This window comes from Ochotona princeps, chromosome 2, assembly GCF_030435755.1.
Source record: "Ochotona princeps isolate mOchPri1 chromosome 2, mOchPri1.hap1, whole genome shotgun sequence".
NCBI lineage: Eukaryota > Metazoa > Chordata > Mammalia > Lagomorpha > Ochotonidae > Ochotona > Ochotona princeps.
Window position 1 is genome coordinate 111,018,308 of NC_080833.1, and position 22,862 is coordinate 111,041,169.

Sequence of the window (22,862 nt, forward strand, 5' to 3'; positions counted from 1 at the left end):
TATTAACTGACAGGTGTATCTACCTGAAGTGGACGGAAATGGGGAGGATGAAGATGGTGTTTGTGGGTGGTAGGGTGTGGTACTGGCACTGGGCTTTACAGGGGACTTTTTCTCAGACTATGGGGCCTCCTGTGCTACCTGGCCAGGCAGAGGTGGAATCAATTGTAGAGAACAAGGACTGACTAGGAAGCCTATTCTTGGGGAAAAGGCATGTGCAGGGTTCCCAAGGATGAACTCAGCGATTCTTGATAGCTGTACTGATTCTTGAAGCTGTACTGATTTGGGAGTTGAGGAAGTGCCTTTGGCACGGAGGTAGTGGAAGATTTGGGGGTCTGCTTCCATCAGCATGAGCTGATGGGAGTATGGGAGTAGCCTGGAGTTCTCAGGTTTCTCTTATAACTGCTTACCCAGTTTTTATTCTGCTTCAGTGTGTGTTTCACTTGAAAATGCTGCAAAATTTCTGCTTGATTACAATGCATAGGACGGGGGTGCCCTTAATTTCCCTTGGTAATAACTCTGTCTCCACCATGTAATGCAACTGTGACACAGGTCCTCAGTTCAAAGCAGGCTATGTCTTGTGCGGGCCAGGTAAAACCCTGAGAACATAGGGGCCTGTGCAGAGGGAAGACTGAGCACTCTGTAGTGGGTCTGTGCCCACTGCAGCACAGTGGTGCATAACAAACAGTTACCAGTTTTTGGGAGAAGATTCCAATTTCCTCCTTGTGAAACTAGGGGATCTTGTGAAAAAGATTCACGACACTACACACCATGAGCTGTTTAACTTTATAATGGGAGAAGTAGCCTCCAAGAGGTAAGGGCTCTACACTGACATGTTGATGAATGTGTTGAAAATGGGGAAGGAAATAGGAGATGGTGAAAATGGACTCTGGGATCATATGGAAATGGAGTGGACAAAATGGACAGGTGAAAAGTGGAGAGGACCAGGAGTGCAGCCCAAATAGAACAGAGTGGAAGTCTGTCCCAGCCAGGGGTCCATATGACATTGATGACATATACGAGATATGAGCTGCCCCTTCAAAGGCTGCAAAACATTTAAGAGAAGCTCCTGCTGGGCTGGGACGAGGTGTGCATGACACCCATCAAATCAATTCACCTTGGTACACACATAGGATCTGTTAGTCTCAGCTATTTGGAGCAGCCTGGAGTGATTCATTGCTCTTTTTGTTTATGTTCTTTATATCAGAAATTTCTTTTCTTTTTAAAGATAATTTACTTATTGCCAGGGCAGATTTAACAAAGGGAGAAAGGTTGAAAGAAAACAGAGAGAGAGAGAGTCTTTTTAAATCCTTAAATGGCTGCTTTGGCTGTAGCTGGGCCAATCCAAGACCAGGCACCAGTAGCTTCTTCTGGGCCTTCCACATGGGTGCCAAGGCCATACACTTAGGCCATCCTCTACTCCTTTTCCAGGCACACTAACAGGGAGCTTTTTGGGAAATAGAGGAGCAAGGACTGAAACTATTGCTCATGTGGTATTTTGTGTATCAGGTGGTGACTCTACCTACTTGTGATTACATCAGCCCCTTAAAACCTCATGCAGAATTTAAATGAGTTCTTAACTCTGCCTTGTGAGGAAAGAATGCCTATAAAGCCCATGAGGCATTCAGGAGAAACACTGCTGGCTGGGCTGAGCTGTGCCTGAAAATCACCAGATGTGTTTGACATGGGTGATGTGCACTTAGGGTCCCTTGGTCTTTGTTACAGGGATTAATTGGGAGCAACCATTTTTCCTTTATCTATGTTTTCCTGATCTATTTCCAGGAGTGTCCTCCTTAAACTTGCCAATAGTTTTTTTTTCCACATACAGAGTTTGTGGACAGTCATGTTCTAAAGAAAGTAATGGTCAAGTGAGTGTGTAAGAGGTGAGTGTGCACAAATATAAAGCCTGCTTTTGGGACTAGCCAGTGTGAATTCATTGTGATTATAAATGAAAAGTTACTGCCATGGTGTATGTATATTCAGACTAGGTTTTGATCTGTTTGGCAGTGTTACCAAGAATCATTAGAAGTTACTGAGCCAACGTCCCTTCTAATGTGCAGAGTGTACTTTACTTTAGTCTTCCAGAAGATTGTTTAATTCCTCTTGCAAACGAGAGTCTGATACTGGCTAAGGCTGCTAAAATCTCATACTAGGTAGAGAGGTAAACCTGGTAAGGCCATTCTTCACGGTCACCAGCTCAGTGCCCCATGTTTGCATGGACTGCTGCTGAGCCTGTGTGGGGCCCCTTGAGAACTGAGGCCCCTGGTTCTTTTTTTTTTTTTTTCTAAAGATTTTATTATTATTGGAAAGCTGGATATACAGAGAGGAGGAGAGACAGAGAGGAAGATCTTCCATCCGATGTTTCACTCCCCAAGTGAGCCACAACGGGCCGGTGCGCGCCGATCTGAAGCCAGGAACCAGGAACCTCTTCCAGGTCTCCCACGTGGGTGCAGGGTCCCAAAGCTTTGGGCCGTCCTCGACTGCTTTCCCAGGCCACAAGCAGGGAGCTGGATGGGAAGTGGAGCTGGATGGGATCAGAACCGGCGCCCATATGGGATCCTGGGGCGTTCAAGGTGAGGACTTTAGCCTCTAGGCCACGCCGCCGGGCCCCCCCTTTTTTTTTTTAAGATTTATTTTTATTACAAAGTCAGATATACAGAGAGGAGGAGAGACAGAGAGGAAGATCTTCCATCGGATGTTTCACTCCCCAAGTGAGCCGCAGCGGGCCGGTGCGCGCGGATCCGAAGACGGGAACCAGGAACCTCTTCCAGGTCTCCCATGAGGGTGCAGGGTCCCAATGCATTGGGCCGTCCTTGACTGCTCTCCCAGGCCACAAGCAGGGAGCTGGATGGGAAGTGGAGCTGGATGGGATCAGAACCGGCGCCCATATGGGATCCTGGGGCGTTCAAGCTGAGGACTTTAGCCGCTAGGCCATGGCGCCGGGCCCGAGGTCCCTGGTTCTTACTTTGGTCCCTTTCTCTCCTCCACAGCAGAATGATTCTTCCTTTTCCTGTCCCTCCACCTGCTCCTCTCCTTCTCTGCCTCTGTCTGAGAGTGGCTTCAGGTTCTCTTGTCCTCAGCCCCACTGCTGAAGGATGTCATTGCTCCCCTCACTGTGTGAAAATTTGCTTTGCAACAGAGTTTGTTGACCAAGGCTTACCACAGGCTTGTCTAGCCAAGGCAGCTAGTAAAAGACTCAGTCAGACACACATAGTTCCTACCTGGTTAGAGGAAACACTAGCCTTTTCTTAATGTTCCTTTTCATAACTGCAGGTAGGGAGAAATACAGACTCTATTCTGATCCAAAGTACTAATTAAAATCCATCAGGATAGTGCCCTCTAGGAGGGGTTTGCAATCTTGTTGCTCAGCAAGTCTAGCTGCCCTCCTTCCTCATTGAAAGAGAAGGTACTTCTCTGATCCCTACATTCAGTAAGCACTTAGATCCAGTGGCCGTGTTTACCCTCACAGCTGTGTCTATGGACAGTACACAACACAGAATATCTGTCAGTTCATCACCAGCTGTTGGCCCGAGGCTGCATTCAGTTCCTCCTACATGGAACCCATTCTGGGTCATCCCATGGCAGCTGCTCCTCAAAGCCAGAAGGAAAAAGAAGGTAAAGGGAGACACAAAGTCTCAGTCTTGCATCTCTGGAGCTATATTTGCTGTATTCTCACCTCCCTTGGTGCAGCCGTTCTCCAGGAAGGAGATTTTATCTAAGTGTGTCTGTGAGGAGTGAAGTATCCTGGAGGTTGTTTCACAAATGGACTTCTGCAATAATGCACTCAGTGTGCTGGGAAATATGCACCCATGACGAGATGCAGTTCACACTGTCATGAGGCAGGAAAGGATACTGAGGGTGACATGGGGATGGCAGCTGTTCAAGGGTAAACTCCTTTGGAACCAGCAATAGATTGCAGAATTGCCTACATTTCATTAGTTAAGCTTCCCTTCCTACAATGAAGGAAGTGCTTAGAGGTTTTGATTGAAAAGAAAAATTCTGCTTCTCTCATTTGTGCTTGCTGAAAAAATACTCTCATTTCCTCTTTCCAATTCCCTAGGCATCTGCAGCACCTTGGCCAACAGTCCTGAAGCTCAAGGCTCTGGAGTTGTGGATCCTGGTGGTGTCCACTCTCCTGTGAATAGGATGCAAGGGGGTTCTGTGTGGTTCCATGTGATCCCGAAGTCAGAAGAGATGCTGGTGGAGATCGCTTGGCTCTTTAGTTCTGGGTCAGAGTGCATATTGCTCGTGCGAGTCAAGAGTGGGCCAGATTCTCCCATCTTGTCTGACCTCCAGGACAAGTTCAAAGGGAGGATTCAAGTGCCCAACATGACGTCCCTTATGATCGAGAATTTGACCTCTCAGGACAGTGGGCAGTACCAGGCTCAGGTCAGACACACATCAGGATCATTATATAATCAGGTTTTCCAGCTCTCTGTCTACGGTAAGTGACTGTCCCTGTCTGTGTTGTGGCACAGCTCCTGCTGCTTTTGCCAGGAACGTGTCCTAGGCCTGCTGTGCAGAGCTCACCAGTCAGTGCTGTGAGTGTGCGCTTGTCTCTGATCGCAGAGTGTGCTGCTACCAGCAGTCAGCAGAGCAGAGACCCATAACTGGGGAGAATCACCTCAGTGTTTTATGAGAAGAAAAGATAACATTTGAAAACTGGGGTTTTGAAACAGTAGTGATTTTCTTTATAGCACTATTGTTACTTCATTTCTGTAATTTTTTATTATTTTAAAAATTGTTTACAGTAGTGTCTTAAAACAGCAGAGCTGTGTTATACCTGACTGCTGTAGGGCTGTGAAGGAGAATCCCTTTCTTGCCTTTCTCGCTGTCCTGTAGGCTGCTGCCATAACTTGGGGCTTGGTCCTTTTCTTTATATAAAGCTATCAGGGTGGGTCAGATCTCACTCTGCATTCTCTGAAATGTTCTTTTTACTAACCTTTACAACATGGTTCCAATATCCTCATTTGCTATCTCCACTTCCCTTTGCCATAAACCTTGCTTCTTCACATGTTCTGATGATAATGACTTGGATGTCACTCAGCCCACTGTGCTGCTATCGTATGTAGAGTTTCCATGTGCCTAAGGCCTACCTGTCCCCTCTTCTTCCCTCAGCCCATCTCATACTTCACTCACAACACATTCTAGAAACTCAGCTCTTAAATCCTCAGTTATTGTAGGAGAAACTTCACACTGGAAGATTTCCTAGGAACCCAGTTTTCACCTATTTTTTCCTTCAAATCCTCTCCACATTGTGAAATTCTTGCCATAGAGATAGTAGCTGATATGGCAACTTTGAATCACATATGATTTCTAAAAGTTAGAGAATTTGCTCTATTCTCTTCTTGTCTCTTCTACAAGCTCAGTTGCATATTCTTCACTAGTTTGGATCTGTCATCCCTGGTCACCACCATGGCATCACCCACAAATGGGGGGCAACTGGGTCTTTCCCTGGCCTCCAACGCTGCTCTATTGTCTTCCCTCATAAGCGCTGTGCTTTCCCAGACATCATGAAAGCTTTTACCCCAGGCATTTCCACCTTGTTGGAGTGACCCAACTCTCCTAGAAACTATAGGCTCTTGATGATGGAATTTAGTCTACACTGTCCTAGGAAAAGCTTTAGGACTTGCTCACTCTGGTGAGATCTGGCTGTGAAATGGCTGCTGTCCCTATTGTGGTTTTTCTCAATGTTTAGTATTTGAAAATTGTGTTTTGTCTGTGATGCTCTTCTGCATTTCTCACAGGACAGTGTCTGGGCTTCAGTGAGGTCATGGTGAGAATATGTGGCTTGTGATGATTGCACACAGCTGAGATCCCATGCTTCTGTCTCCCTCTGTCCCAGAGCCAGTGCCTGCTCCTCAGATCTTGGTCAAATCACCATCCTTGATGTCAGGCTGGTGCAACATCACCCTGGAGTGCAGGGTGTCAGGAGACACCAAGGACCTGAATGTGACCTGGGAGAGCACAGGCCTGAATGGGGAGCTGAAGCATGGAGGGACAGTGGGACCAGTCCCCAACTCCTGGATCCTGGATGTGAGTCTCCCCATGAGTCAGCCCAATGCCAACCTCAGCTGTGTGGTCAGCAACCCGGTGGACCAGAAAAGTGCCACCTTACATCTTGATGATATCTGTGTCTTAGGTGAGTGTAACTAAGTGGGTCCTGGGTTCTGAGGGTTTCATGCTTTTTTCTCTGCGATATCAAGAATCACCCTCTTGGGCATGGTGCAGAGGCCTTATGACTAATTTTTCACCTTGCAGACTGCCCAAACTGCCCGTGTCCAATATGTATGCCAGATTAGGACCCAAATGCCCAACTTCCCATCCCCCTCCTTGCTTGTGACCCGGGATAAGCCTGGAAGATGGCCCAAAGCATTGGCATCCTGAAAATATGTGGGAGAAGAAGCTCCTGGCTGCTGGCTATAGAGCAGCTCAGCTTTGGCCGTTGTGGCCACTTTGGAAGTGAAACAGAAGATGGAAGATCTTTCTCTCTGCATAAAATCCTTTCCAATAAAAAATAATAATAATCTTAAAAAAGGATCGCCATTTCTACTTTTGCAGCATTATAGAACTCTGGGAATCACATGCTAATTACTCCTGATTTTAGACATTTCTGCCACATAGGGAGACCAATCACAAGCTGTCATCTTTTTTGTATTTTATTTTATTTTTTTAAAAGATGTATTTATTTTTTTATTACAAAGTCAGATGTACAGAAAGGAGGAGAGACAGAGAGGAAGATCTTCCATCCGATGATTCACTCCCCAAGTGAGTGCAATGGTTGGTGCTGTGCCGATCTGAAGATGGGAACCAGGAACTTCTTTCTAGGTCTCCCACGTGGGTGCAGGGTCCTGAGGCTTTGGGCCATCCTCGACTGCTTTCCCAGGCCACAAGCAGGGAGCTGGATGGGAAGCAGGGAGCTGCCGGGATTAGAGATGGCGCCCATATGGGATCCCGGCGCGTTCAAGGCCAGGACTTTTAGCCGCTAGGCCACGCTGCTGGGCCCACAAGCTGTCATCTTTTGAGAAATAATCCACACTGTGTGCTTCATCAGTGTGGTCTCTGTTGTGAGCTCCAGTGAGGGCCTGAAGGGTTCTGTGTTCAGATGTTCTTCTGTCCATGTTGTTGGCTTCACTTAACTCATCATGAATTGCTTGATGAGGTACCCTGAGAGTGTCCTGTTGTGTTAAGTTTTTAAGGTGTCTTTTTTTTTTTTTTTTTTTACAATTTAAGACTTATTTAATTATTTGGAAGACAGAGTTATTGAGGCAGGAGGAGAGACATAGATCTTCCATTCACTGGTTTACTTGCACATGGGTTCAGAGGCCAGGGCTGGGTCAAGCCAGGAAACCAGATCTCCACCTGTGTCTTCAGTGTGGGCAGCAGGGTCCAAGCGCTTGAGCCCTCTTCTGCTGTTTTCCCGGGCCCATTAGCAGGGAGCTGGATCAGAAGGAGAGCAGCTTGGACTCACACAGCCTCTCATATGGAACACAACACACAAGGCCTCATTCCTGGCCCCATGGTTACACTTCTGTGTGATTTATTAAAACAAACTAGAGAACAATTTACCAAAATATTAATGACTGCAAAGTGGAATATGAGCAATTTCTATTTTTCATTTGTATTATTCTGCATATTTGAATTTTTTTCCTAATGTGAGCACATAGCATTGATTTTTAAAGTCATAGAAATTGGGGCCAATAATGAGGCCCCACAGTGGGTTGAGCCACCACTTACTATCCCATATTGCATCTGCAATTGGAGTCCTGGCTGCATTACTTCTTTTTTTTTTTAATTATTTATTATTTAACTTCATTAATTACATTGTATTATGTGACACAGTTACATAGATACTTGGGTTCTCCCCACCCCTCCCCAAACCCTCCCACCATGGTGGATTCCTCCACCTTGTTGCATAACCACAGCTCAAGTTCAGTTGAGATTCCCCCATTGCAAGCGTATACCAAACATAGAGTCCAGCATCTTATTGTCCAGTCAAGTTCAACGGCTTCTTAGGTATACCCTCTCTGGTCTGAAGACAGAGCCAGCAGAGTATCATCCCAGTCAATTGAAAGCTCCAACATACCATCAGCAAAAATTTACATCATTATGGAATTAATTGACATAGTAATGAGTGACCAATATGTTAAAAGTAAATGCGAGTTCCCAGCCATAAGGTGTCATTTTTTTAAGGTATCATTTTTAAGGAGCTGATCATGATCAACTCACCAGAGATAATAAAAAGCCATTTATGTATCTGATTCTTGCATAGACTGGAGCACCTTAAGGGAAGGGGGGGGTCATGTGCTTTCGTGATTTGAATTCCTGCTCCAAGCACAGCTTGTGTTCATGATTGCTCGCAAACACATTTCATTGAATAAACCAGTGACCTGTACCCTGAGACCAGGATTGGAGATTTAGCTCCTGTATGTGCTTTAGGTAAGAGACCCTAGGAGTTAAACTAACATATGTGAACTGTCCCTCTAAACCTAAAAGAGGAACAAAAAATAAACAAATGTACCTACTTTTTGGCAACCACAATTTCTGCCTGAAAGCTAGTACAAGATTCTCAGGCTTGCCTTCCTGGTGATGATCTTCTCCAGGGCCAGAACCAGGCTTTATGGATCTCAGCTTTCTCAAAAAGGAGCTTGGTCATTGGGAAAGAATCTTCCATGCTCCTCCCAGTTTAGCTCTGAACCAGGATGCTCCCGACTTGTCCACCTGCTTTCTCTCCTAGTCTTTCTCGGGCAATAGTTACATCTACTTCCTTATCAATTTTAAATTCTAATATTTATTATTTATAATCTCTGCATTATAGAACTAAAGTCTCATGGAAAGAACCTTTTTATCCTTGTGCAAGTAATTCGGGGAGCTCTTCTGGTTGCACTGCTGATCCTGGTTGCTGGACTCTACTTTTGGAAGGCTCGCTGGTGGAAGGACAAGGAGGCTGGAACAGGCAGGTTGTCCTTCCCCTTTCCTGGCCAGTTCCTTCTCCTCCTTCACTTGTGTTGGTTGCCAGGTAGTGGGTCCTACAGAGAAGATAGTGGTGGTGGCCATGAACTTGGGTCCATGTCATTCAAGAATTAGACTCTCCCAGGCTTAGAACCAACATTTAGATTGTATATGATAGGTATTGGATTGCAGGAAGACTGCAAGGTTTATGATGGTGAAATCATATGCACAGTCAATGAAGCAGAGATTCAGGAAGGCAAGGGCAACATAAAATTGTAAGTGGTGGCCAGCCTGGTGTGGACATTTGCATGTCTCTATAAGTGACATGTAAATTACTCTTTGATTTCCCAAGTCCTGGTCTCTGTGCCTTGTCTTGAGTGTTCTTTACTATTTTTACAGAATATATATATAAATTCTACAATCGTACAATTGCCCACTTATGGTGCCAGATGATTGGGTACAATCTGTGAACAAGTCACACTGGGCCTGTCTGATCCCTCAGCTTCTCTGCTTACTCTTGATCTTGTGTCACCAGGGTGGAGAGGAACAACATCTGGAAGGAAAGAAATCTACCGTGATCATCTACAGTTGGATTCCTTAACCTAGTTTGGGGCATGAAGAGCATCTGAGTGAAGGAAGCAGAAGTGACCCTTCTGGGGCACCTGCACCCCAGGCTGAAACATGCAGATCCTTCATTCATAACTGTTGTCCAGCTTCAGCTGTGCTGCTCTGACTAACCCTGACTTGCTGGCTACAACTCGTCAGGCACATTTGGCCTGTTACATCCTCTGCTTATATACTTGAACTGCCCTGTCAATGAGGATCCACACAGCTGCCTTGTTAAGACTTTCCCTCTTGTGCTGGCTCCCCTGGCAAGAACGTGTGGACAAGATCAACCCTTGTGATCTTCCTGGCCAGGAGTCTAACTGCAAACTTCCCCACATCAGCCTCACACTGACCGAGGACTTAGTACCACCTGAGTAATGATGTATGGATGCTCCTCTTCCATTCCTTGGGATCCTTTTGTCCTTGTAGCCTCTTTCTGCACTATGGAGGGAGCTGGGTGGGAATTGGAGCTGCCGGGATTATAACCGGTGCCCATATGGGATCCCGGGTGTGTTCAAGGTGAAGACTTTAGCCGCTAGGCCACACCACCAGGCCCTGCCCTTGTTATTATGGAGGCATGTATTCCTGGTTCTTATAAAAGGTGTTCACTGCAAATCAGTATGAGGCATGTCCTTCAAGAAATATTTCAGAAGAAGAGATTGTAATATCAGAAGATGACAGCTACCTGCAGGTTCTTGGCCTTGAAAACCTTCAGTTGATCAAGGGAAAGACAGGGATTAGATGACCCTGGCTTGGTGAATGGCCAAACCAAAGTGAGTTATTGTGTTATAGTTCATAAAATATGTTAAATTTTTTGAAAGTTTATTTATTTTTAATGGAAGGCTATATTTACAAAGAGAAGGAGAGGCAGAGAGAAAGATCTTCCATCTGCTGATTTACTCCCCAAGTGGTTGTGATGACAGGACCTAAGAAGACCTGAAGTAGGAGCATCTTGCAGGTCTCCCATATGAAAGCAGGATCCCAAGGCTTTGGACCATCTTCTATTGCTTCCCCAGACCACAAGCAACAGGTTGGACATGAAGTGGAACAGTCTGGAAATGAACTGGCACCCACATGGGATCCAAATGAATGCAAGGTGAAGACATTAGCAGCTAGGCTACTGTGCTGAGCCCCCAAAAATGTTGAAGATTTTAAAGTGTGTAGAAAGTCACAGTTACTTACCACACACACACTGTGTACTCAGAGCAACTTTCAGTCCCAGATATCCCAATAAGCATAAGAGCCATGAACAGGTGTGACATTTTGTCTTCATAGTGCATTTTAACTGTGTTCTATGTTTAGACAAAAAATGCTAACATCGAACACACTGTTTGATGTTTGCCTGAAGATGAAACTGCTTATCAGTGCATTTCCCAGGACATACTCATCCTCTTCAAGCCTTCATAATGTAATGAGCACTTGAGCTGTTTCTAGTTTTGGGTGTTACGAATAACACTGCTGAACATATTTATTTATGTGGTGAAATTTTCTGCTTGTTGAGTATATATTGGGTCATATTGTGATTCTGTGTTTACTTTTTTTTTTGAGCAAGTATGTTTTTATTTATTTATTTTATTTATTTATTTTTAATGGTTTATTTTTCTTTTTTCTTTAAAAAATTTTTTTATTAAATTTATTCATTAATTACATTGTGTTGTAATTACATAGAATCTGGGATTCTCCCCCCCACACTCCCCCCATGGTGGGTTCCTCCACCCCGCTGCATAACAATAGTTCAAGTTCAGTTGAAATTCCCTCCCTGCAAGTATCTGCCAAGCATAGAGTCCAATATCCCATAGTCCAGACAAGGAACTACTTATTGGGTAGACCCTCTCTGATCTGAGGGCAGAGTCAGCAGAGTAGCTTCCCAGTCAAATAAAAGCACTAATATACCATCTGCAACAATTAACATCATTATGGAATTAATTGACATGGTATTGAGCAGTCAACATGTTAAAAATAAATGCGATTTCTTAACCACTTTCTGTGACCCCCCCATTCACAGTTCAATTTTAGTTAATATATTACAAATGACATAATATCCATAACATAACATGATATGCTTAACATCATATCATATTAAATTAAGGCAAACATGTGGTATCTAACCTTTTGGGATTGGTTCATTTCCCTTAGCATTATGGTTTCCAGTTTGGCCCATTTGGCCACAAAGAACTGCATTTTGTTTTGTTTAATAGCTGAGTAGTATTCCATGGAGTAGATGAACCATAGCTTTCTTATCCAATCCTCTGCTGATGGGCATTTTGGTTGTTTCCATGTTTTTGCAATTACTGATTGTGCTGCTATGAACATAGGAGTGCATGTTGGTTTCTCATAAAACAAGTGTTCTGGATATATTCCTAGGAGTGCTATAGCTGGGTCATACGGTATGTCGATTTTGAGTTGTTTGAATATTCTCCATACTGATTTCCATAGAGGCTGTACCAATCTGCAGCCCCACCAGCAGTGGAGTAGGGTTCCCTTTTCCCCGCAACCTCGCCAACAAGTGTTGTTGGTGCTTTTATGCATGTGGGCCACCCTTACTGGCGTTAGGTGGTATCTCATTGATGTTTTAATTTGGATTTCCCTTATTGCCAGGGAACTTGAGCATTTTTTCATATGTTTATTTGCCATTTGGGATTGTTCCTTTGTGAAATGTCTGCCCATTTCCTGTGCCCATTTCTTGAGTGGCTTGTTTATTTTGGTGTTTTGGCTGTTTTGTAATTCTTTGTATACTCTGGAGATTAGTCCTCTATCACCTATGTCGTGTGCGAAGATCTTCTCCCATACCGTGGCTGCTTTTTTACTTTGTTGATTGTTTCCTTTGCTGTGCAGAAGCTTCTTAGTTTGATGAGGTCCCATTTGTTTATTTTGGTCTCAATTTCTACTGCTTTTGGTGTCCTTCTTAGGAAGTAGGGACCTACCCCTAGATCTTGCAGAGTATTTCCAACATTTTCTTCCAAAAGTTTGAAGGTTTCTGGATGCAGGTTTAGATCTTTTATCCATTTAGATTTGATCTTAGTATATGGTGAGAGATGTGGGTCTATCTTTTTGTTTCTACAGGCTATCAACCAGTTGTCCCAACAGCATTTATTGAAGAGACCTTCCCATTTGCCTGGATTATCGTTTATCCTTTTATCAAAGATTATTTGACTGTATCTGTGTGGGTTCCTGTCTGGTGTTTCTATTTTGCTCCATTGATCTTCCTCTCTATCTTTGTGCCAGTACCACGCTGTTTTGATAACCACTGCCCTGTAGTATGTCCAGAGGTCTGGGACTGTGATTCCCCCTGCTAACTTCCTGTTCTTCAGGATGGTTCTAGCTATTCGTGGTTTTTTGTGTTTCCAGATGAACCTTTGGATCATTGTTTCCAGTTCCATGAAGAATGTTTTTGGCAATTTGATTGGAATTGCGTTGAATGTATATATTGCTTTTGGCAATATAGACATTTTAATGATATTGATTTACCTATCCAGGAGCATGGGATGTTACTCCATCTTTCTAGGTCTTGTTCAATTTCTTTTTTAAGTAGTTTGTAGTTTTCCTCAAATAGGTCTCCTACATTTTTGGTTAAGTTAATTCCCAGATACTTCATGCTTTTCTCTGTTATTTTGAATGGTATCTTGCTGGTTAGATCTTTTTCCAACTTGGGGCTATTAGCATACACTATGGTTGTTGATTTTTGTTCATTAATTTTGTACCCTGCCACTCTACCAAACTCTCGTATAAGTTCTTAGTAGTCTCTGTGTTGAGCCTCTTGGCTCTTCCACATACAGTATCATGTCATCTGCATATAGTGAAAGCTTGACTTCTTCCTTTCCATTTGGATTCCTTTGATTTCTTTTTCTTGTCTTATGGCCTCAGCGAGTACCTCTAGAACTATGTTGAATAGCAGTGGAGAAAGCAGACATCCCTGTCTTGTTCCAGATTTCAGTGGGAAGGGTTCTAGTTTTTCTCCATTCAGTATGATGCTGGCTTTGGGTTTTTCATATATTGCTTTGATTATGTTGTGGATTTTTCCATCTATGCCTACCTTGGTTAGGGTCTTTAGCAGGAAGTTGTGCTGGATTTTGTTGAAAGCTTTTTCTGCGTCTATTGATACTATCATGTGATTCTTGTTTTTCAGTTTTTGGATGTGGTGTATCACATTGATGGATTTCCTTATTTTGAACCACCCCTGCATCCCAGGGATGAATCCTACTTGATCCGGATGAATGATCTGTAGGATGATTTTTTGAATTCTATTGGCTAGGATTTTGTTGAGTATCTTAGCATCAATGTTCATCAGAGAGATAGGTCTGTAGTTTTCTTTCTCTGTAGGATCTCTGTCTGGTTTTGGGATTAAGGCAATGTTGGCTTCATAGAATGAGTTAGGAAGGGTTGCTTCCTTTTCTATTGTTTTGAAGAGTTTGTAGAGGATTGGGGTTAGTTCTGTTCGGAATGTTTTGTAGAATTCTGGAGTGAAGCCGTCTGGGCCTAGGCTTTTCCTTGTTGGGAGGTCTTTAATCACTGATTCAATCTCTGCTTCAGTTACGGGTTTGTTCAGGTTGTTTGTTGCCTCTGGGCTAAGTTTTGGCAGATTGTGTGAGTCTAAGAACTTTTGCATTTCTTGGTGATCTTCTGATTTGTTGGAGTACAGTGCTCTGTAGTAATTTCTAATTATGTTCTTAATGGTTGTAATGTCTGTTGTTATGTTGCCTTTTTCATCTTTGATGCTGTTAATTCTTGCTTTCTCTTGTTTTTTCTTTGTCAGTCGGGCCAGTGGGGTGTCTATTTTGTGTATCTTTTCAAAAAACCAGCTTTTTGATTCATTGATTTTGTGTATGGTTTTTTTTTATTTCTATCTGGTTGATTTCCTCCCTTGTTTTGATGATTTCTTGTTTCCTGTTGTGTGTAGGGCTCATCTGCTGCTGCTTTTCCAATTCCTGGAGGTGTGTGTTTAGTTCCTGTATTTGGCGCGTCTCTTGGGCCTTGACATGAGCTCCAATTGCGATGAATTTACCCCGTAGCATTGCTTTGGCAGTGTCCCACAAGTTTTGGAATGTTGTGTCAGGGTGTTCATTGGTTTCCATAAATTTTTTGATCTCATCTTTAATTTCTTCCCTGACCCATTGTTCATTCAATAGCATATTGTTCAACCTCCAAGAGTTTCTGTATCTGTGTTTACTTTTCCGGGAACTACCAGGTGCCTGTCCTTGGGCATATGTATCATGTTTACATTCCCACAATATATATACCAGGACTTTTCCACATCTTATTCAACACTTGCCATCCTTTTATTTTCATATGTATGATTGGATTGTGTGCCTTGTAGAGACAAATCACATCATGTCTTGAATGCTCTTCTCATACATAATGCTAACCTCCACAATCAAGTTACTCTTTGTCAGGTCCGGAAAATCCACACATAACATGGGATTAATTCTCAACTCTCAATTTCCTTGACTCTTAACACAATGGACATATCTGTCCTTGATGTTCTGTATTCACCTACACCGTTCATTCCCTCTGACTGGGGACCTATCTTTTTTCTTTCTGATTTTTCCCTTCTCTGCAAAAACCCTAAATTCCGAATGTCCCAAGGTTAACACCCTAAATTCCAGCGCCAATTACCTTTGCTATGTACTCCTAGTATAATCTGAGGTTGTGTGCATTACTGCTCTTGCACCTGTTACATTATATGTAAGAGAGACTTTATGGATGTGATCAAGTCCAGAGACTGTGAAGCGTAGTGTTCCTGGATTGCTATATTGGATTCAACCTGAGCACAGACAACTTTAAGCAGGATGAGGAGGAATCAGAACTGAGAGCCTGACTTATCATTGCTGGCTCTGGTTAGGCATTGGGGGACCACAACAGGGAGATACAGTGGCCTCTTGTACCCTGGAAATGCCCTCATTTGACATTCAGGAAGGGAATAGCTGCAAAGACCTAAGTTTTAGCAACAGCATTAAGTGAGTGTTCCTGTAGTGTCTCCAAAAGGACCATAGTAGCCTTAAGCTCTATTCATTTCATTCTAAGTACATTTATAGCAGAACTGTAAGTTTCAGAACTGCAGGATAATGATTTTGAGTAGTTTTACAATCACTTAATTTGTGTTGCTCTATTATGGCAGCAAAAATAGTAACAACAAAATGCAGATGTGTATGGTTTTAATGTCCATGGTGGATACTCTGAAGCTTCAGGCCTGGGTCATTTTCTGCACTTCACATTGTAAATATCCAATCATGTACTTATAAACTGTCCACTTAGATATCTTACAGGAATCTCTAGGTAGGCATGTTTTAAGTGAAACTTCTTGGGCCCTGTGTGGCTGCTCTGCTGGCTAAGTCTGTACCCACAGTGCTGGCATCCCATATCTACACAGGTTCTTGTCCTGGCTGCTTTGCTTCCACTATAGATCCCTACTTATGGCCTGGAAAAACATTGGTGGGATGGCCCAAGGCCTTGAGGCTCTACACTTGCGTGGGATACCTGAAAGAAGTCCATGGCTCCTGCTTTTGGGTAGACCTGGCTCTGATGTTGTAGCCATTTGGGAATGAACCAGTGGATGGAAGATATTTCTGATTATCTCTGTTTCACTCTTTAAATCTGCCTTTCCAATAAGAAATAAATTAGAAAAAACATTAAATACAACTTCTTACAGTGCTTTCTATACAGTTTCCCATTCCAATGAATTTCATCTCCATTCTACTGCTTGTTCTGGTCATAAAACTTTGATGTAATAACCTTATCTTAATTCTTTTTCCTTTTCCTCATACCCTAGCAATTATTTATATATTTAATTCAGTGAATTAATGCATACACAGATTTTCATTGTGTGTGTTCCTAATGGTACTGCAGTACCTCTCTTATCAGTAGTGGATACATTCCAACACCCATTGTGGATGTGTGGAAGTACAAATACTGTCAAATCTCATGTAAGTGTATGCTTTGTTTTCCCTTTGTATAAATGTTTATACAAAACCTAAATTATTAGATTAGGTACAGGAAGAGACAGAAAATAATTACTTATACTAAAACAGAACAAGTATCGCAATACACTGTAATAAAAATGATATGAATGTCACGTCATTCTCCAAATGTGTTATTTTATTATGGTTATCCTCTTGCGATTTAGTAAATAATGCCATTCTCACTTATAAGTGATATGATTATCATGTGCCTAACAGGTGAGTAGCACGTAGGGAATAAATATGCTGGACAAAGGGAAGATTGAGATCCCAGGCAAGATTTGGAAAGGTCAAAAGTCTTTCTCACTGAGTTAAATGCATAACACGGGGTGCCTTACTTTTCCCTGGGGTCTATCATGCCCATACCCCGAGATAGAGCTCCAGCTCTGGGGTCCTCAGATCAAATCAGGCTGAGACTGGGTTGCGTGTGTTGTCAGACAAATCCCTGGGACAGAGAGGGTCCATTGGCTACAAGGTGACTGAACACACTGTGGAAGGTCTGTGCCATGGATACCAGGATAAAGGTTAAAAAGACAAACCTATTTGAGCTCTGGGCAGGGCAGTGCCAGAGGTAGTTATATACACTGGGCCTGTGGACAGCCACTATCGCTTTGGTTTTTGGGTTTAATTCTCACACTGATGAGAAGAAACAGAACAAACAGTACTGCATTAAGCATGGATGATTTGAACATGGAGCATCAACTAACACCTTGTCAAACCTCTCAGGCTGAGCTCCTCTTATTTCTCTCCTATCCAATGCAGACACTTTAATCACATTTATCACAGGCTGTGGGATGAAAGATTCTAATATCTGCTTTAGCCATCTCAGTCTGAAATTATCATATTCATTACAATGAAGATAACTAGGATTAAGCAGCTTGAACAAGATGTTAGTTATACATACTGATTTCTTCATTGTTCTCCATAGGCTCATGGTTCTCAGGCTTCCTACATTTGCAAAGACAATTTCTTTACGAATACTTTGTAAGGTGATTTATAACATATGGACGTTGAAAGGTTGAAACACACACTACCTGGATAAGCACAGTTTAGCAGCACAGATCCAAAACCCTCTCTCCATCCTGTACTTCCAGAGCCAGTGCTGGGAGAAGAGAAGCAGCATTTAAAGAGTATTGTTTCAGGTTTCCAATTTGGGGCCTTTCTGAAGGGTTTGGAGTTCTGCCAAGGTAACACTTCATCAATTCAGGATAGTAGGAAAAGAACCTTCAAAGAGCTTGTGGTAGCTTTTCAAATGAGTAATTGAATCTGTTGAGCAGGACAGCATATTGCCTTTCAAATGAGTAATTGAATCTGTTGAGCAGGACAGCATATTGCCAGCATATTGCCAGCATATTGCCAGGACAGCATATGTTAGGATATCCTGCAAAGGGAGAAACTTCATTTTTTTTTTAAGATTTATTTATTTTTGTTACAAAGTCAGATATACAGAAAGGAGGAGAGACAGAGAGGAAGATCCTCCATCCAATGATTCACTCCCCAAGTGAGCGCAACAGCCAGTTCTGTGCTGATCCGAAGCCAGGAGCCAGGAACCTCCTCCGGGTCCCCCACACGGGTTCAGGGTCCCAAAGCATCGGGCCATCCTCGACTGCCTTCCCAGGGCACAGGCAGGGAGCTGGATCGGAAGTGGAGCTGCCGGGATTAGAACCAGCGCCCATATGGGATCCTGGCGCATTCAAGGCGAGGACTTTAGCCACTAGGCCACGCCGCAGGGCCCTAAAGGGAGAAACTTCTTGGGCCCAGGCAAGCCCAGGACTCGCTCACCCTGTGGTAGCGCTGGCTGTGGCCCCAGGCTTGAGTCAGACTTGGCTTAGGTGGAATCTCCCACCACCCAGGCCCGAAGATCCTTCCCTGAATATTTTCAATAGCCAGAGACTGGAAGATCTGTAGCCAAAAGAATTCGTTTGTGTTTTAACAGGTTCAACCTACTCCATTTTTGTTTCTCTGAACTTTTCCTTTGAGAGAGACACTTTTATGTGCATCTAGTGTACAGAAAGGCATAATGAAGTACCCATATCCAATACATCCTAAGTATGAATTTCAATTTATGATTATAGTCTCCCCAATATACCCTTTTAGTTGTCACTTAGGAGTTCACTTAATGATCTTATTTGTGTAAAAATGAAATTATCAAACTGTGGTGTTATGTCAATCAATTGAGCTGTGAAATTGATTTATGAAAGGTAAACTTTAGTTTAAAAATGAAAAGGAAAAATCTAAACTAAACTCTGCGTCATAAAGAGAAGTACATTTTAGAACTGTGATTTCAAGCAATGACTATTTGCTGTGTTATCTTACATTCCAAAGAATTTGAGCAAGTGTGCATCAAGCACAATTGCTATAGCCTATTCCATTCAACCCCATGTTCCCCCCTTTGTTTTCCTGTGTTATGCAAATATTACTGGTGAGAGGGGAATATAAATTACCTTAATGTCTGGTTATGTTGATGCTTTGCATTAGAGTGGCCCCAATTTGAGGCATTTCAATGTTGCTGACTGATATATTGTGGATTAGAATCACCTGAGACATGTGACAGAATTCTGTTATCCACAACACAACCCAATTCCTTTTGTTGAAAACCTCAAACTGAGTTCAAGGCGTTCATGTCATGTACTTCTGATCAGGTGCTCATTACCTAGCATAATGGCTAAGAAAGAATGAATGAACAAAATTTAGTATTGTGCCACTTTATTTCTTCCCTCTATCTGTCCTGATGGGTTTTTCTCTCACTGGCCCTGTGGAAGTGGGTCTTTCTTCTCACTATCTGAGGACAAGCACTTCCTTGTTATCTGCAGGGACCTGAGGAAACGTTTGAGCTGGGGACCATTTATCAGATGACCTCCTAAGGTTTTGTAACCGTGTGAACTTCCTGCTGTATGCAATTTCTTATCAACTGTCCAAAAATGCACTTCCCTTTGGGATACAGTGTGTGCTGGAAGGAGTAAGTAATGAGGTGTTTTGCTAGAGACTTACTGGGCAGTGTTAAGGTGCAACTGCAGAGTCCGTGTATTCACATACCCCAGTGGACTCTGGGCAGTGCTCTTGATTGAGGTTATTTATATTGACACATGGAAATGAGGGCATTTCTTCAAAATGTAGGCTCAGTTGAGAGTCCAATGAAGAGCCTCTTCCAGTCAGGCCAGGCTCAGAGGTGAGGTCTCGGCATGGCTGACTGTATGCTGCAGGGGGCTCCCCTCACTAATGTCTGCAGGCATCCTCTTCCTCAACTTGATTGTTCATGTTTTCCTTAACAAACTTAATAGCTTAAATAACAGGAAAATTCTTAAATCAAACCACTGGTGGTTAAGGGTTTGTCACATCCTTGCCTACCACATCACACACCCATCTGAGATCCTAAGCCTAGAACAGGATCCTATACTCTGATAAATATTCAGGCTTTCATGTAAAGAACGTCCACTTTGGGATTATCAGGCAGAACATGGTGCCTCTTATCCAGCTCTGCACAGCGAAGGCATCATCATTTAGACCTATTATAATATATACCTGCTTTTGGTGCTGTGGCTACCAAGACAGATATTCCAAATCTGTGTGACAGACTGTAGATGAATAATCAGTGACTGAGAAAGGATAAATGTGACGTTGTCCAGCATCAAGGACAGGATCTGGAGAACTGTCACGGTTTTTCCAGGATTTCCTTCACTCTAATCCTCACCTCCTTTCTTCAACTTTGGCCTCCACGGCAGAGTGTCTCCTCTCTTTCCATCCAGTCATGAACTTGCCATGATTTCAAAGGTGATGAGAAGAACAAATGAGGTCAAATGTCCCTAGTGGACGTGTGGATTATTCTGAGAGACAGGGACCTTGGAGCAGCGGTGTCATCAGACCCTGTGTTCAGCTTACCTGGACTAAGCTTACTGGAAAGATGTGATTTGTGCTTCTGCCACTTGTCCTGTTGTTCCCGAAGGACAGAATCATCCTGCATGAAGATATTTGTGCTCTGCTTTCCTGTAACTCTTGGTGTGTGTGGACCACATATTGTACCAGGTCACACCATATTTTCTAGGACAGATAGAAGATGAATCATTAGAGTGGAAATTTGGAAAGTAAGTGAGAAGAATGTGAGAGGGATTTCCTTGACTGTTTCCTCAAGGAGTCTCCTTCAAATGGAATTCTGGCATATGTAAGTTGACCTCTGTATACATGTCATTTTTCTGTTGCTAAGAAAGACAATGAAATCCTGAACCATTGTACACCTATATGTGATGACTTCCTGGATATTCTTTTTTCTAGGTTCTTTTCCTTGATAATGAAGCAAGGTAAAGTAAGTTGCCTCACTCCCTGAGAGAGAAGGCAGAGTGTATTAGCATCAAGATAAATGGGCCATTAAACTTCACCCCACTTATTGCTCATCATTTGAGGAATCTCCAAAAGTTTTAACCAAAAAAGGAGATATCAACAACAAAGAATGCCTTTCAAGTGTTCATCTGTGGGAGGCTGGAAGATGATGAACTCAGCAGATCTGTTACCTTCCAGAGGACAGAGGAGATCTGTAAGTTCGGGCTCAGTTGACATTAATGGTCCTGGAAGATCAGACTTACCTGTGGTGCAGTGGCTGTTGCCCTTCTTCATCCTTGCCAATTTTTAAATTTTTTTTTTGTAAATAAAATCAAATAGAGCCAGTCACAGTACAGAGAACTTGCATGAAATATCATAAATACCAGGATACATATATTCGCTGGTAATCCAAGACACTGTTCTGGCATCATTGTGTTAGAGTGTGTCCTGTTGTGAGTGAGTGACCTTGCTTTCCTGAGCCAGCCTGTGGACAGTCGCTGCTGTGAGGCAGCAACATGTGCCCCATGTATAGAGTGGAATGAACTCAGGTTGAAAAATTTCCTTTTAATACAAAATTACCCTACAGTTCTCTGGAAGTGTCATTTCAAGTTGACACAGTAGATAGAATGCTTGCTGTTAGTTCAATGTACACTAACACTGAGATTAAATTAATGGGTGCCATGTATAAAAACTTTCATAAAGACAGAATATTTAGGGTATCAGGTGCATGTGATTAGATACATTTCTCTAGTCGAATGCAACCTTGCTTCAACGTAAATTCTGCACATGGGCAATAGGAGTGTTGTGATGTGATGCTCAGATGACTGCTTACCAAGGCCAAGCCAGCTCTGAGGACAGTGCCTGGAGCTATCAGCATGAATGTTAGGAACCATGTGTTCGATGTCAAGAACAAGAGTGACACTTGAACTCGACAGCCACAGATGCTCAAAGAACAATGTACAAAAATCTCACTAAGCAAGACAATTGGAGGGGAGATTAGAAGAGTCATTATAACAAGCTCTGTTGTGTAGACTGCACATGTGCACTAATCATGGCTGAGTTTGCCAGGATACTTTTAATCCCCTCACCATATCCTACACTGGCTCCAATACTAGTGATTGCAGGTACCAGTGAAAATTCACTTGATGTCTGTAACTCTACTGCTCGCTGTGCTGAGAACTCCATCTTAGAGCTTCCAAATTAGGGTGAGTCTACAGGATCTTTCTTCACTCAGACACTTCCATGTGGACAAAGGAATGAGTATAAAGAACACAGAGGCTGCCAGGGAGTTTACCAGGAGTTGTGTTCTCTTCAGAATGCAATACTCACTGTTCACAGTGATGTAAAAATCTAGAGAGTTACAGACTTAGGAGGACTCACGATGTTTTTGAAGTTTTAATGCAGAAATAAAATTATCCTCCCACTCATAATGATGAAGTGCTCGTTCATGTGTAATTTGAAAGTTTGTAGTTGGCCTGGAGCCTGGGAAATTGTTGCTTAATGTAGGGAAGCTTCTTCTCCGACAACAACTTCACACCCTCTAGTTTATTCACACTGGATGGATGCTGCCTCCTCCTCCAGAGGCCCTTTTCTCTTAGGGAGTAAGGAGGGGTGGCACACTCAGACTTTAATCTGCTCATTCCTCATCTCCTCTTCCAATCTCATATGACCCTAATTTACTGGAAACTGGAACTGGTGAAAGGTCACATTTGGCAAGGGGTACCTTATGATCTTGGGACCTGTGAAAATCTCTGTATACTCAGGATTGTTTGGCCATGTTACCAGGGCTCAATTGGTGGGCAAGACACTTTGTCATCCTGCACATCTGAGCCAGCCATCTGAGGTGAGAAGGTGGGTAAGATGCTGATGGAGGTGGTGGGCTATTTGTCTCCCAATTGTATCTTCTGCCTCAATTGACTCATCTCTAGGTCCTGAGCTACCCTAGGATTTTGTATTCCCTAATGTGAGAGAGATAGAGAGAATATGTAAGAGTAGTAGGAGCTGAATGATAGATCTTGTGAGCTTTGATGGAGATTACTG

The 22,862-nt window shown here is 43.0% G+C and overlaps 1 protein-coding gene across 2 annotated transcripts in view; it reads left to right on the top strand.

Moving 5' to 3' along the window:
* LOC131479514 (SLAM family member 5-like) overlaps nucleotides 1–9,358 on the top strand; it is a 57,641-nt gene extending 48,283 nt beyond the window's left edge. Inside the window, exons 2-4 of one of the 2 annotated variants that reach the window (XM_058660473.1) lie at nucleotides 4,058–4,441; nucleotides 5,843–6,139; nucleotides 8,816–9,358. In XM_058660473.1, coding sequence (XP_058516456.1) covers nucleotides 4,058–4,441; nucleotides 5,843–6,139; nucleotides 8,816–9,084 — 950 coding nt within the window. In that variant the 3' untranslated portion in view covers nucleotides 9,085–9,358. The remainder of the gene's footprint in view (nucleotides 1–4,057; nucleotides 4,442–5,842; nucleotides 6,140–8,815) is intronic. The other variant, XM_058660472.1, reaches the window with a different exon arrangement.
* Nucleotides 9,359–22,862: the final 13,504 nt, after the last annotated feature.